Source organism: Phragmites australis, chromosome 18 (genome assembly GCF_958298935.1).
Source record: "Phragmites australis chromosome 18, lpPhrAust1.1, whole genome shotgun sequence".
Classification (NCBI taxonomy): Eukaryota; Viridiplantae; Streptophyta; class Magnoliopsida; order Poales; family Poaceae; genus Phragmites; species Phragmites australis.
The window spans coordinates 2701633-2714791 of NC_084938.1; the positions used below are offsets into that span (position 1 = coordinate 2701633).

General features: G+C 40.4%; 2 protein-coding genes and 1 pseudogene across 2 annotated transcripts; 1 reads left to right on the plus strand and 2 right to left on the minus strand.

The window, feature by feature from the left end:
• Window positions 1-957: 957 nt before the first annotated feature.
• Window positions 958-1877, plus strand: LOC133898446 (uncharacterized). The gene is made up of 3 exons (XM_062339143.1): window positions 958-1090; window positions 1298-1344; window positions 1474-1877. Exons 1-3 carry the CDS (start codon window positions 1030-1032, stop codon window positions 1744-1746), a joined length of 381 nt encoding a protein of 126 aa, XP_062195127.1. The 5' UTR covers window positions 958-1029; the 3' UTR covers window positions 1747-1877.
• Window positions 1878-3359: 1482 nt separating this feature from the next.
• LOC133898838 (protein CHLORORESPIRATORY REDUCTION 6, chloroplastic-like) lies at window positions 3360-5384 on the minus strand. Its single transcript, XM_062339611.1, has 4 exons — window positions 4998-5384; window positions 4147-4281; window positions 3849-4057; window positions 3360-3691 (listed from the first exon to the last, which is right to left on the minus strand). Exons 1-4 carry the CDS (start codon window positions 5239-5241, stop codon window positions 3485-3487), a joined length of 795 nt encoding a protein of 264 aa, XP_062195595.1. The 5' UTR covers window positions 5242-5384; the 3' UTR covers window positions 3360-3484.
• Window positions 5385-5737: 353 nt separating this feature from the next.
• Window positions 5738-5857, minus strand: LOC133899825 (5S ribosomal RNA; annotated as a pseudogene).
• Between the last annotated feature and the right edge of the window lie 7302 nt (window positions 5858-13159).

The following is a 13159-nucleotide window of genomic DNA, read 5'->3' on the forward strand; positions in this document are numbered from 1 at the left end:
ACTGTAGAGCGATTTCTATGTTAGGTCCTGCAAAAAGGAGAAGCATTGATGCTATGTCACGGTGCAAACTCAAGCTCAAGCCTTGGTTAGAGATTACTAAATTGCACAAGATGATCTCCTAAAGCTATAATCAGGCTCCTAATTCTTAACAAGGAATTTTTTTTGGCACGGTATATCCGATATATCCGGTTTACCGGGTCTATCGCTTGATCCTGATGAAAAAAAAAATTTATCATGTTTATTAGTATTTATTTGAATTTTTTATTTTTTTTAATTTGTTTGAATTTTAGTCGGTAACATGTCAATTTGTGGCCCGGTATACCAGTGCAACCCAAAAGGGGTGGAAATGCACAAGAATGGATTCTCCTTTTTTTTTCTTTCCCCAAATAGGTTCTGTTTGTTCTGTACGGAGAGAGAGGGTCTGGGGAGGGCAATTCTGGCATACCTCAGCCTCAGGGTAAAGACATACACAAGGTCACAAGGACCGGGTGACTTACTGAGGAAAACAAGCACCACATTTTAGGGGAACATCCTTCCTTAAAGTGTGGCACCTCACCTGAAACTTGAGCTATATATGTTGGCCTGATTAAAAGGATCACATCAAGATTTTGTTCTCCGTAATCCAACTTCAAAGAGAAGAATATGTTATCAGAAACATCATCTGGCTAGAAAACACTCATATCCTATCAGATAGTGACGAGCCCAGTGCCACAACATTGGGTAAGCATCTGATTAGACTTTCCTTTTTTCATTTTTTTTACACAAACTGTGGGCTAGACTACATGTTGAATCAAATTTAGGCTAGATTCGAGATAGTCATAGACCCATCTAAACTGCCCTCTGGTCCGACACCGACTTCAGGTTTTCACAAGGGTTGTGTATGCATCATGAGAACCCCACTTCCTATATATGCATTCAAAAGTTCAAAAGCTCTTGGGTGGCAGCTTGTATGCCTTGAGCAGTTAGGCTTCCCACCATCAGACACCTCTCTTCTTTGGAGCTTTTACTTGCTGCACATTAGGGCTTGCAATGAGGAGTTCCACGGTGCTTGCCTCTCTCTTCTTCCTCCTGTTGGCTACACCAGCTCATGGTAATGCCTCAGGGTTACCCAGCATACTGCATACATGCACTCATCTTCTCCTAAGTTCATATATATATGTGTGTTATGCTTCGTTTCATAAAAAAAGTTGTTCGTTTCAGATATGTGTTACGCTTCATCTCTCTCTCGATTTTGTATCGAACGTGTGTTGATCTGACTATTGGTTGTTTCTGAATCTATTCCGTTTTCTATGTCCAGGACTTAGGAGGATGGACGTGCAGCTACGTGCAGCACTGGGAAAAAAGGTCAGTATCACACATTAGCCAGCAGAATAATTTCTGCAGTCCTTCTTCACCATGATACAAATAGAGATCCAAGTGACACCTGCTTGCTGATGCATCTATCTTTGTGTTTGTGTGCTTGATATGCCCCAGGACATACCTGAGTACTCCAAGTGGCAGCAACCGTCTGCTGGCCATCCGATGCACACGCGTCGCGCATCGGGCAGCCGGCGTGTCGGTTTAGCCTGGACGACGCCGGAGCACCTGACGAGCTCTGCTCGTGCTGTTGCAGATGAGGACGGAGAGGTGAAGAAGAAGAAGATGATGAGCACTCGTGATGTGGCGCCAAGGTTCCATGAAGATTACGTAGGGCCCAGCGGTCATTCACCAAACCACCACCGGACGATACCGTGTGGCCCATGCTAGCATTGAGCAGCGAGTCCAGTTCAGCTTCCTCCGATGAGCATGCTGTGTGTCCAGTCCATGTCATAGCAGGTCGAGAATCCATCGATGCATGTAAAAGGAGCAATGAACTGAACTGTTTAGTTTCAAGCCCTAATCAGTCCATTTCTTCGTTTTGATCGTCCAATCCAACAATCCATTGATGCATGTAAAAGGAGCAATGAACTGAACTGTTTAGTTTCAAGCCCTGATTAATCAGTCCATTTCTTCGTTTTGATAGTCCAATCCAACAATTCTTTAAACACGAAAAGACTAAGCTCATCTCCAGTCCCCATGGTGAGTGATGCCAGGCTTTGTTTGTCAGGTACTTGAGCTCGCTAGACATCGTTGCAGAAAACGCTGCGCTATTCCTGCTAGCTTTCAGTGAGTGCGAGTCAGTTGTACCAGTTTTCATTTTCGCCCTAGATGGTTTTGACCACTAGATGCCATGGCACCAATAACAATGGTGATTGGTGTTTCGTCATGCGTGTCTATGTGGGACCGGGACGGGTGTTGTATCTTCTAAACAACAGTTTTGTTATCTTTAAGGACTTATATCTCAATCGCCGTCTTAGGCCCTTAATCAACATTCAACTGCATCTATAAATTTTGTATAGTAAATTCATATTCTTATTAATTATTTCTTCAACTGTAAATAAAGCAGCTTATTCATATACATATTTATTACAGCTTGTCTATAATCTTTACTATATAAAACACAAGTGGTTCCCGTGTCACATATTCTTCTACTCTCTTATTATATAATAAGAATGTCTAAAATTTGAATAATTTAACTATTTTTACCATCCATTCTCGTCCTCCCTGCCTTGTTACAAACTACAGATATGTGACTTATTTTACTAATGAAAATAAATAAAAAAAATTAAGAAGAAAAATAGCGGATAATCTCCTCCTCTTTCGATCACATCTAAAATCAAACTACTGTATCGCTCTGACATATTCGTTTGGCAGTACTCTCATAACATATCTACATCTTCATACGGACTACGGATATGTGACTCATTTTACTAATAAAAATAAATAAATAATATGAGGAAAAATAGCGGATAATCTCCTCCTTTTTCGATCCCATCTAAAATCAAACTACTACATCTACTTTAAATTTATACTTAATATTATCACATCTAATATTTATATTATATTTTTATTACAACGCACAAACATTTAGCTAGTGTTATGTAAAGATGCACATAATACTTACTTCATGTAGTAAAATTTAAAGTGTAGTTGCCCTAACAAAATGTAAAGTGTAGTTATGATTCAGCACATTTTGTTTAGTGGCATTTATCATAATTTTGATCTATAAATTATGTATAGTAAATTTTAGTACCACCTTTAGCGTACAACAAATGAATCGTTTGGCTGTATCCTTTTTCAGTTTGATGAGTGCATAATTTATTCGCAATGCAAATTCTCTGCACGGTCGTAGAGCCCTGCCTTGTGACTCTGGATATGCTTCCAAAGCGGAGGCAAGCGAGATTCACGGTCGCAGGAGCACGGGCACCAGCCCCCGTTTGCATACACCCTGATTCACGGCTGCTGCTGCTCGCAGCAAAAAGACCATGAGCAAAACGACAGAATCAACAAGCTCCTCAAACAAAAGTAAATTTCTGTACAATTCAGCACCATGATTTTCATGTATACAAGTAGCGCCGATCAAATGACTGTGATAAACTGCAATTGATTCCATTTTCAGTTCTAATCACGAAGGATGAACAGGGTACTTCTCGATCAAGTCGAACAGCTCATCTCCTATACCGAAGCCGAGCATCCTGGCCATGTCTGCCGTCTTCAACCTCGGCTTGGGATGGTTCTGCTGCTTCAGCCAGGAATCAACAGCAAACACTTTCTTCATCACAAACAGCTCTAGCGCCTCCGGGTTGAAAACGACACCGAGTCGCATGCTCATCTGCAGTTCATCCACATTGATTTGCATACCGTCAAACTTTTGGGGAAATGCATAAAATGCTATCTAAAATTAAGACATTGAAGAACAATGTGGCGCCCGAAGATTTATATTGTTTGAATTCAGACAACTCAGAAATTATTTCTCCCTGATCGATTACCTGGTGAGGGACCAGCATTGCAGCATATCTGGCGAGCTCACCGGCTCTCCAGTCAAGCACAACTGGAAACCAAGGGTAAGCAGTATCAAGCCTCACAAACCATAGCCTTATGTCAGGCAACTCTGAGAGCTCCCGCGTGTCGTATTGATCCTTCCTCTCGTAATTTATGGTAAACCCAACAGTTCGATCCAAAAGATTTCTTGATTCAGCTGAATAGTGTATGTAAACTTCCTTTCAGAGCATGAAATTGGTGAATGACCAATGCAATGGGCATGATGTTCTAGGTATAATTGTAAACCTGCTGTTAAGGAACTCAAATCACCGAGTGCTTCTTGAACAGGCGATAGATCGAGTGTTCGGATGGTGTCATTGTTGATAACGATTTCAAAGCGCCCTTCTGTAGGCGGAGGTGGAGGTTGGACTTGTGGGGTATCTACAGCAAAACACAAACAATGAGTACACACAAGTGGAAATGTCAAGAAACTACAATGGTAGCAGGAAGTGAAGAGTGGAAACAATCAAACGAAACTTTATCCTTAGAAATAACGACCAGGGAGGTCATGCATGAAAAAAAATAGAACAACGTGTATTCATGAGAAAGTTCCCACTGTTCACAGAGAGTAGTATAATACTGCCATACTGGTGCAGTGGTGCTCATAACATCAATGAACACATTGCTATTTGCAAATTAACAGATTGCACCTATTTCTATTTTAATAGGATTCTCGCACAAATTTGATACTGAAAACCAGCCAGTGGCAAACTCAGAAAAGAATAAAAAAGTTCAAGAATTGCACTATTCTTGCTTGGGCGATGGCTGAATTGTTGTCAGGCAGGTGTGAAATATGACTTGCAACAACCTATACATCCAAAGTAGAGGTGTCGTTCAACTTGTTCCAGTGGTTTCTAAATCATGGCCCAAATAACTGAACATAGAAAACTAAATAAAACTGCTGCTGGAAACCACGGCAGCATTGAAACCCACGAACCAGGCAATCAACAGCTCATTCAGTATTTCGGACGATTAATTACTGAAAATTGCCACGATTGTTGACGTAAATTTATCTAACTGCATATCGCTTTGTTTAGCACATTCATTCAGAGGATCAGTTTGGCGTGGTTGATTGATTAGTGGAGAAAGAAATTCACCGTCTTGGTCCATGGAAAGGGAGAGGTCGAAGTTGCCGGAGGGGTTGAACGCGACGCGGGCGGCGAGGCCGGCCGCCCTCTCCGTCCTGGCCGGCGCCGCTTGGGGCTGGGCGGACAGCATCCCCGGGCGGGAGCAGAGCAAGGCCGGATGGAGCAACGAGCGGCTGCTGCTGTGCCGGCTCGGTGCGAGGCGGTGCGAGCCCACGGGCGCGCGGCGGGCGGCGGCGGCGGCGGCCGTGGCCATGCCGGCGGGCGCGCGGGGCGGAGGCTGCGGCGACGCAACGGTCGGGAGCTGTGGGTGGGGTTGCGCTCGCGGACTCTATCGTGTTCTATCCGGGCGTTGCTTATTCCAGACGCCTGTTTTTGTTTGTTTTTCTAGACTGCTGTAGTAGGTATTCAACCGCTCACGACTGTCTTCTAGCTCTGGCCAGCGTCTACTCCACTCATATCGGTCCTTTTTATCGGAAAAAAAAATCTAAAATTAGATAATATGTATGAGTATATTTGCTGAAATAAATAATATATTAACATGTTGCCTAATTACAATTTTAGCATTCGTATTCGACATATCATTTACCGAAAATAGAATTTTGGTACACCGTACGCCGAAAACAGTCATATTCGGCACACCGTGTACTGAATATGGCACTGTAGCATATATTCGGCATATGGTGTGCCAAATATGTGCTACAGTATCATATTCAGCATATGACCATATTCGGCACACCGGCACTATAGCCCGTATTCGGCGCATAGGATTTCTCATGAGGTCACCCATCCTAGTACTACTCTCGCTCAAACACGCTTAACTTCGGAGTTCTGATAGGATCCGGTGCTTTAGTCCTGGTATGATCGCATCCGACAATACGGTATTCGGCATACGGTGTGTAGAATATAAGTTTTTTTTACGTACGATGTACTGAAGATCTATTTTCAATAAATGATGCGCCGAATATAAGTGCTAAATTTGTAAATACGATAACATATTATCTATTTTAACAAATACGCTCATATATATTGTCTAATTTTTATTTTTTTATCATACTCCCACCTCCGGCTTGCTCCCCGCTATCTCTGGCGATGTTTCCACAGTTAAATCTATGCTTATCACTTATCACGCTAATCACTCTATTTACACACTCTCCACCCTAACCTTGCCCACCTATCACCCATTGCACCACTACTCTCAGTGGCGAAGAGGGGGCCTGGCACCCCCCAACGACGCTGTCATCTCGTTAATAAAATACTAATCACCACGTGTTAACTGCAGTTCAGTCTAATTGGCCCCCTCCATATCTTATTGGCCTCTCCCATGTCTAATTTCTGGCTTCGCCCCTGACTACTCTGAATCACTCTTTAAATCTGGCACTCAAATCAACTTCGGCCAGCGTGTCTTCTAGCTCTCGCCAGCGTCTACTCCACTCATATTGGTCTTTTTTATCGTGCTTCCCACCTCCGGCCTGCTCCCCGCTGTCTCCGACCATATTCCCACAGTTAAATTCGTGCTCATCACTCATCGTACTAATCACTCTATTTTCACGCTCCTCCACTATTTACTTTGTTCATCTGCCACCCGTGGCACCGTCCTCAACCTCTGTTTAAATCTGACGAATCACCTATCTCAAAAACTCCATCCCGTAATTTAGGAGCGATAGGTTCACACGGGCGCTCAAATCTTGTAGGAGATTTCAGCGCCTAAAACGTACGAAGAGTGGGTCTCTTCTCTCTCATCTCTTTCTCTCTCTTGCTTTTCCTTTTTTGAACAGAGCATCTGACTAGCTTCGTGAGGCCAGACGGGCCTTGAAAAGCTTACACTGATGGTCCAAAAGGTGGGGCCGAACTGATACGAAGGTGGCCCATTTCCCTCTTAATGGCCGGCCCAATAAAATAGTACCTTTGATCTCAAATATGAGTCTACCTAAGATGGTCCTAAGCCAAGCCTTTTTAGTTTTGATCATTAATTTCTAAGAATGTTATTAGATTTATCATGAAATATACTCCCTTCGTTTAAGAATGTAAGGCTTATTTTGTTTAGGCTTAGTCTTCCAAATTAGACTTTGATCATTATTTTCTCACAAAATATATAGTTTATAGCTACAAAACCAATATAATGTGAAAGAGTTTTGAAATATGAATCTAGTTGTATACTTTTTAACACTAAATATACTTATAATTTGACTAATTTTTTTTATCAAAATACATAAAGTTTAACTTTTTCAAAATAAAATATGTCTTGTATTTTTTAATGAAGAGAGTACTTTCATAATATGTAGATGTTTCTCTTTAAAAAATATATTTTTACATATATTTATAGCCAAAATGTTATATTAAAGACTGTATAATAATGTTCTAATAGATTTATATTTCAGATAAGAGGAAGTAACCATAGATCAAATCAGCAGTGGGTTCGTCAACACGGAGCCCACATGAACCACTGGCCCAATATGTATTTCAATTTTTTATTGGGCCGCTCTCTCCCAGTGCCCAGTGGGTCACTCTCTCTTGTGCTCTCATCCCTCTTTCTTTCTCTTTATTTTCTTTTATTATTCACATACTATATAACTAGACTTATATACCGGTCTATCACTATCGGTTTTTTTAGTCGACAGTGATAGGGCATCACTGCTGGTTCATTAGCTATGTGGGAAGAATCAACCATCGTTACTTATGAATCAAAAGTGATAAAGGTTATCACTACTGGCAGATGGATTGAGCCGCAGTGATGCACACACACCTCATCACTGCTAGCTTAATCTACTGGCCAGCAATGATATCCTCATATTTTCACCTTCTTCTACCTCGAGCTAACAGAGCCATTTCAGTATTATCTCCCTCACAAAATCTCCTATGGCAACAACCACTTCATCTCTTCTCTCACATTGATTTCTCCACCACTCAAGCTCAATTTTGGTCAAGAAGGTGGTCTAGATGAGATCTCTTTAGCTATCCAAACAAAATCCATTCTTTCCTCTCCATTTGCTCATTTGCCCTTTCTTCATTTTTTAGACAAGCGTACTCTGAATTTTTCCCAACAGCAAATAAGCTTCTAGCATGAGCCTTAAGCTCAAGTAAGTTAAAATTCCCAAGGTTAATCCTATATTTAGCATTTTAACTCAAAATATTACCTGAAAAACCAAAATTGATCTTATCACTATATAGACTTAGGCAAATCTTCAAAGTTGATCCTAATGAACCATGAGAATAAATTTAGAAGTCTATAATATGTATGAATTACTATGTATAAATTTGTTTAGATGTAATTATACCTCACTTTTGTTATCGAAGCTTCAATTTCTCTGTGCGCGTATGAAACTAAAATAAATTTTTTACACCCGTGGCAACAACAATGAAAGGGGTTTCATTGCCCGTGGACATATTGGGCCAGCAGTGAAAGTAGTTTCACTGCCGATCGTCCTATTGAGCCGACAGCGAATGTACTCTTTCAAATTTAAATAAATATGTAATAGTATTTTAGGTCAATAGAATGTTAATAAATATAGATAATACAAACTCAATCGAAAACTCTTGAGTACCTAGTGGTTTGTTCGTTCTTACTTGGTGCAGGTCGTGGGTTCGATTCTCTTGGCGTACGCGCGAAACTAAAATAATTTTTTTGCACCCGGCGGTACCAACAATGAAAGGGGTTTTACTGCCAATGAACATATTGGACCGGTAGTAAAACTACTTTCACTGCCGGTGGATTTATTGGACCGGCAGTGAAACTACTTTCACTGCCGGTCGTCATATTGAGCCAGCAATGAAAGCCCTCCCCTATATAATTGTTCGACGCCCGCCATCTGATACTTAGAAAAAAAATTCTGGCCTATGCCCTTCGCGCCGAAACGCCTCCTGCCTCCTCCTCCCCGACACTGTCATCGCCGCCGTATCCTCCCCAACGCCACCGTCCCCGAAGCCCTATCATCCCCGTTCCAGAGGCCGCCGTCCCCCTCCCTGGAGCCCCGCCGTCCCCGTCCCGGAGGCCACTGTCTCCGTCCCCAACGCCGCCATCCTCCGTCCCGCTCGTGCCGCTGTCGTCCACATTGCTCGCCAACTCTGTTAATCTGGGTACATTAGCATATACCTTCCTCCCTACTCTGTTAATCTGGACAGAAGGTTACATGTGCTTTACGCTCTGTGATGAAAGAATACATTGAGACTAAGCTTGATTTCTGAGTACATTAGCATATACCTGGATGTTACTTATTGCATGTTCGGTTGTGTACCTGTACATTGAGAAATCCATGTTGGTTTGGCTATCCAGTGCAATACATGTTAAATTGATCGTTGGATGTGTGCTGCTATGAGTTCAAAGTCTGTCTAATATACTTGACACTTGGTAAATTGTTATGTTAACTTCTCTGAGCAGTCATTTTGCAAATTGATATTCAGTTCTCCTACCTCGACACTTTCTTATTTGTTTTGTTCAGAATTTGTGCACTTTGTTGACATAACAGCCATGTCCATGATGATGTCTTAAATTTTGAAGAACTAGATTAGGTTCTATTTGCTAGCTGAAATCTTAGAAATATTGCCCTATCTATGATGTATTCACTAGAACAATTACATAGCAGAAATTTAATAGTTCCGAGGCCAATTGTTACTCAATATCTAAGAGCACTTTTACACAAATTATGTTCATATTGTCTATTACTTTCTGTATACATGATGAGAGATACTGTCCTTTTATTTCAAGATCATGTGTAATGAATACTCTTGAATATTCTCTTGTATTTTGATATGTGGTATAATATCCATGGTTTTGAAATACTAGTTGTTTTGGCTATCCAGTGCAATACTAGTTCAGAGAGTGTTAGTGTGTTTTGTAGTATATTATTTTTGTATATTCTTTGAAATTTAGGACTGCTATGATATGGTATATTATTCATCGTGGTCAGTGAAGTGGAGTGTTCTCTAGTTGGGAGAAATGCCACGTATAAGTGGAATGTTCTCCAGCTGTGATTGATCAGGCGTGGCCGGGTCCTCCGCTCCACCACCATCGCTCCCCCCCCCCCGTGTCCCTGCACGTACAGATGCCATCAGCCGTCCGCGCAGAGTCGTGGTCCTCATCGCGGGAGAGGTAGAGGGATACTGGACTGGCTCAACTCGACCAATTTTTTTAGGGTGACGTGTGAGAACTATTGTGTATATATATGTGACATGAATTACTATGTATTAATGAATGTAACGTTATTATTGACTTACATTATATATGTCTCATTATATGTATGTATTGAGTGAGAGAGAGACAGAGAGATTGAGGACAGAGAGGGAGGATAGGGCCGGAGTAGAAGGGAGGAGGCACAATACTACCGGTTGAAACCACCAGCCATGATAACCCCTTTCACTGTCGGTCCACAGAGCCAACAGTGATAGTCGGAGACTATTACTGTCCGTTACCCACTGTCAGCTCCAAAACCGGTAGTGAAGGGGGTTTGGAGCCTACAGTGAAGAGAGTTTCTGTAGCAGTGATTGCATATCTCTCTTTACTTTATTTTATTATTTCACAAGTAACAAAACAAATTTTCCCTCTCCTTTGTCATTCTGATATTAGTCTCTTTAAATTAGAGGCATGCAATACTGTATTGTATACATGTGTGTCATCGGGGAGTAAGGGGTGTCCCAGCTCTTGTCCTTAGATTTAATACTGCTACATTTGTTGCTGTTCTTTTCTTAATGTAACAGTATTTTTTTATATGTAGTGATTTAGCATAGGGCCTCTAAATTGTCAGGGACGGCTCTGCCAAATGTTATACAAGTTTGACCAGCTTAGTTATTTGGTTCATAGCTGTAGTTATGGCAAAATTCTTTTGTTATGGTCTCACACGTCAATGATTAAAAAAATAATGCAAGATTCCTTATTCTTATCAAAGTATGGCGAAGTTTTTTTATCAACTAACTTTATATAAGTTTGGCAAATATATATGACAAATAGTGGCAACCTTAATGTTGAGATTAGTAAAACGATAATACAATATTTATATGGGGTAAGGATCACTTAATCGGTACTATTGATTGTTAAATTGGAATAAGAAAACACATAATGTAGATAGATTTTGGCTCTGGGGGGACTACGTCATGTATGTTGCTTTGAGCTTTGTATTAACTTAGGAAACTAGAGTACAATATGATGTGTCTACATCTAAATCATAAGCTATTCGATGAATTCTTTGAGCTTATCGAGTTTTTCTCCTAGGGTTGAAGGGTTAGAAATCTGAATTTGCTTGAACTAGATTGAGTTGAGTTATTTTGATAATTGAGCGTAGAGGGATGTGTCATGCTCGGAGTCATGAGTATGGCCGGCTTAGAAGTTTGACCATTCATACAAGTACTTATCCATATTTTTTATATTTCAAGCGTGTAACAGAGGTAGCATGATTATTATTAACCATTCAATACGTCATGCATATGCACAGATGATGACATGTTCATCGTTGGCCCGTTGCATTGACGATCAATTCTTTGAGGTTATCTAACCTCTTCCTCGACCTCGATGCGGTTCTTCACTCGGCGACGACCCGCTTCGCAGTTACAAGGAGCTCGCTTCGTCGTCGGAACGGGCGTGACTGCGTGCACCCATCATGTCCGTGGGCCGTGATCGATCGTGATCACTCCGGATCGAGCGTACCACCACCACACGCTGCTCCTGTCGACAAAAGTGGGCGCAGACACAGGTCATGACACTTTTGAAATTCCTTTTCTCGCATAAATTAAATAATTGAGATTTCGACTAAATAACCCATATGTTTCACAAGTGCTCCCAACCACAAGGACAGCGAGCATGTGAGGTTAATTGTTATGACCAAATCACCTATTTGAGGCATATATATGTATGTATATATATGCAATGTATATATACGTATACATGTATATATATATGTATGTATGTAAACGTGTCGACCAATCCAATCTCCTTGAATCAGCTCGTACGGAAAATCTCTTTTACAAAATCAAAAACACACATTTTAAAACAAAAAAACTAAAAATAATAAATCCTTAACATAAACAGAAAATTATACATTATAAAACAAGAAAACTCACATCGGCAAGATCTCTATTACAAAACAGGAAAACATTCATTATATAAACTCTAAGCGTTAAATAGGGAGTTTTCATTAGTTAGTTTTCCGGTTTTAAAATAAGTGTTTTTCTGTTTTTTAACGTATGGGTGCCAATTTTACATGATATGTGTTGGGGTTATCACCATTCAATGCAAGAGAGATTCTGGTACGGAATCATTATTTTTAAAGGATATTAATCGTCGTTCCACGATCTCTTTCCACAACTACGGGCAAACAATGTTTCCTTTTTACCGACCAACGCCGGACGGTAATTTTGTGCCGTGGTGTAGTTAGAATCTATTTATTTCAGTTCAAGATTATGAAAAATAACTTACAAATTATAGATTATAAGAAGCTAGATCATAAAAACTAGATTGTAAAAAAATTGAATTGTGGATTGTAAAAGTTGGTGAAAAGTGGATTACTTCATTGTTACAATTCAGGTGTTTATTTTAGCTTGCAGATTATGATCATAATTTAGTTTTTATAATCTAACTGTTTGTTTCAGCTTATAGATTATAATTATAATCTAGCTTTTACAGTTTGAAACAAACAAAGCCTTAGTTAGGTAGCGATGGGTGCAGGTTCTGTGATACGGATCTCCTCAGTGGGACCTGTATAAGATCTTATTTGTTTCTCTTGTGGATTATAAGAATCTGAAATTTAGATTGTGATTATAAAAACTACTCTAAAGTGGATTGTAGATTGTGCTATAATCTAAATCTAGATTGCTGCAATCTACTTTCAAAATCTATCCATTTATTTACATAATCTAACTGTGGAGCACGATCCAAAATCCAAAACAAACAAACCCAAACAGCCATCTATTTTGCATCGACGTGTTGAGGGATCGAAGAATCAAACGGTAGATGGATGCTATTCGTAGGAGGCATGGAAATTGTGCTAAACCCCTACACACATATGCATGTGGTTTAATATTGCATTTCCCCAAATCCCCATAATTAAACTCTCAAGTCTTCTTCAGGCACTCATATATTTTCTTAACTTCCGTCGTTAGCTAAAAATTTTCTGAGGGAAATCAACCACTTGTGTAACCAATTAATGACTGCAAGTGGCAAAAAACAAGAACCGCCAGACACTGTC

What these genes read in the sequence shown, in the direction of transcription:
- LOC133898446 (XM_062339143.1), top strand. Translation starts at nt 1,030, where the DNA reads ATGAGGAGTTCCACGGTGCTTGCCTCTCTCTTCTTCCTCCTGTTGGCT. An exon ending in GTTGGCTACACCAGCTCATG is followed by an intron (nt 1,091 to 1,297) that starts GTAATGCCTCAG and finishes TTCTATGTCCAG; the next exon opens with GACTTAGGAGGATGGACGTG. An exon ending in GTGCAGCACTGGGAAAAAAG is followed by an intron (nt 1,345 to 1,473) that starts GTCAGTATCACA and finishes GATATGCCCCAG; the next exon opens with GACATACCTGAGTACTCCAA.
- LOC133898838 (XM_062339611.1), bottom strand. Translation starts at nt 5,241, where the DNA reads ATGGCCACGGCCGCCGCCGCCGCCGCCCGCCGCGCGCCCGTGGGCTCG. An exon ending in TTTGAGTTCCTTAACAGCAG is followed by an intron (nt 4,058 to 4,146) that starts GTTTACAATTAT and finishes TACACTATTCAG; the next exon opens with CTGAATCAAGAAATCTTTTG. An exon ending in CAATGCTGGTCCCTCACCAG is followed by an intron (nt 3,692 to 3,848) that starts GTAATCGATCAG and finishes GATGAACTGCAG; the next exon opens with ATGAGCATGCGACTCGGTGT.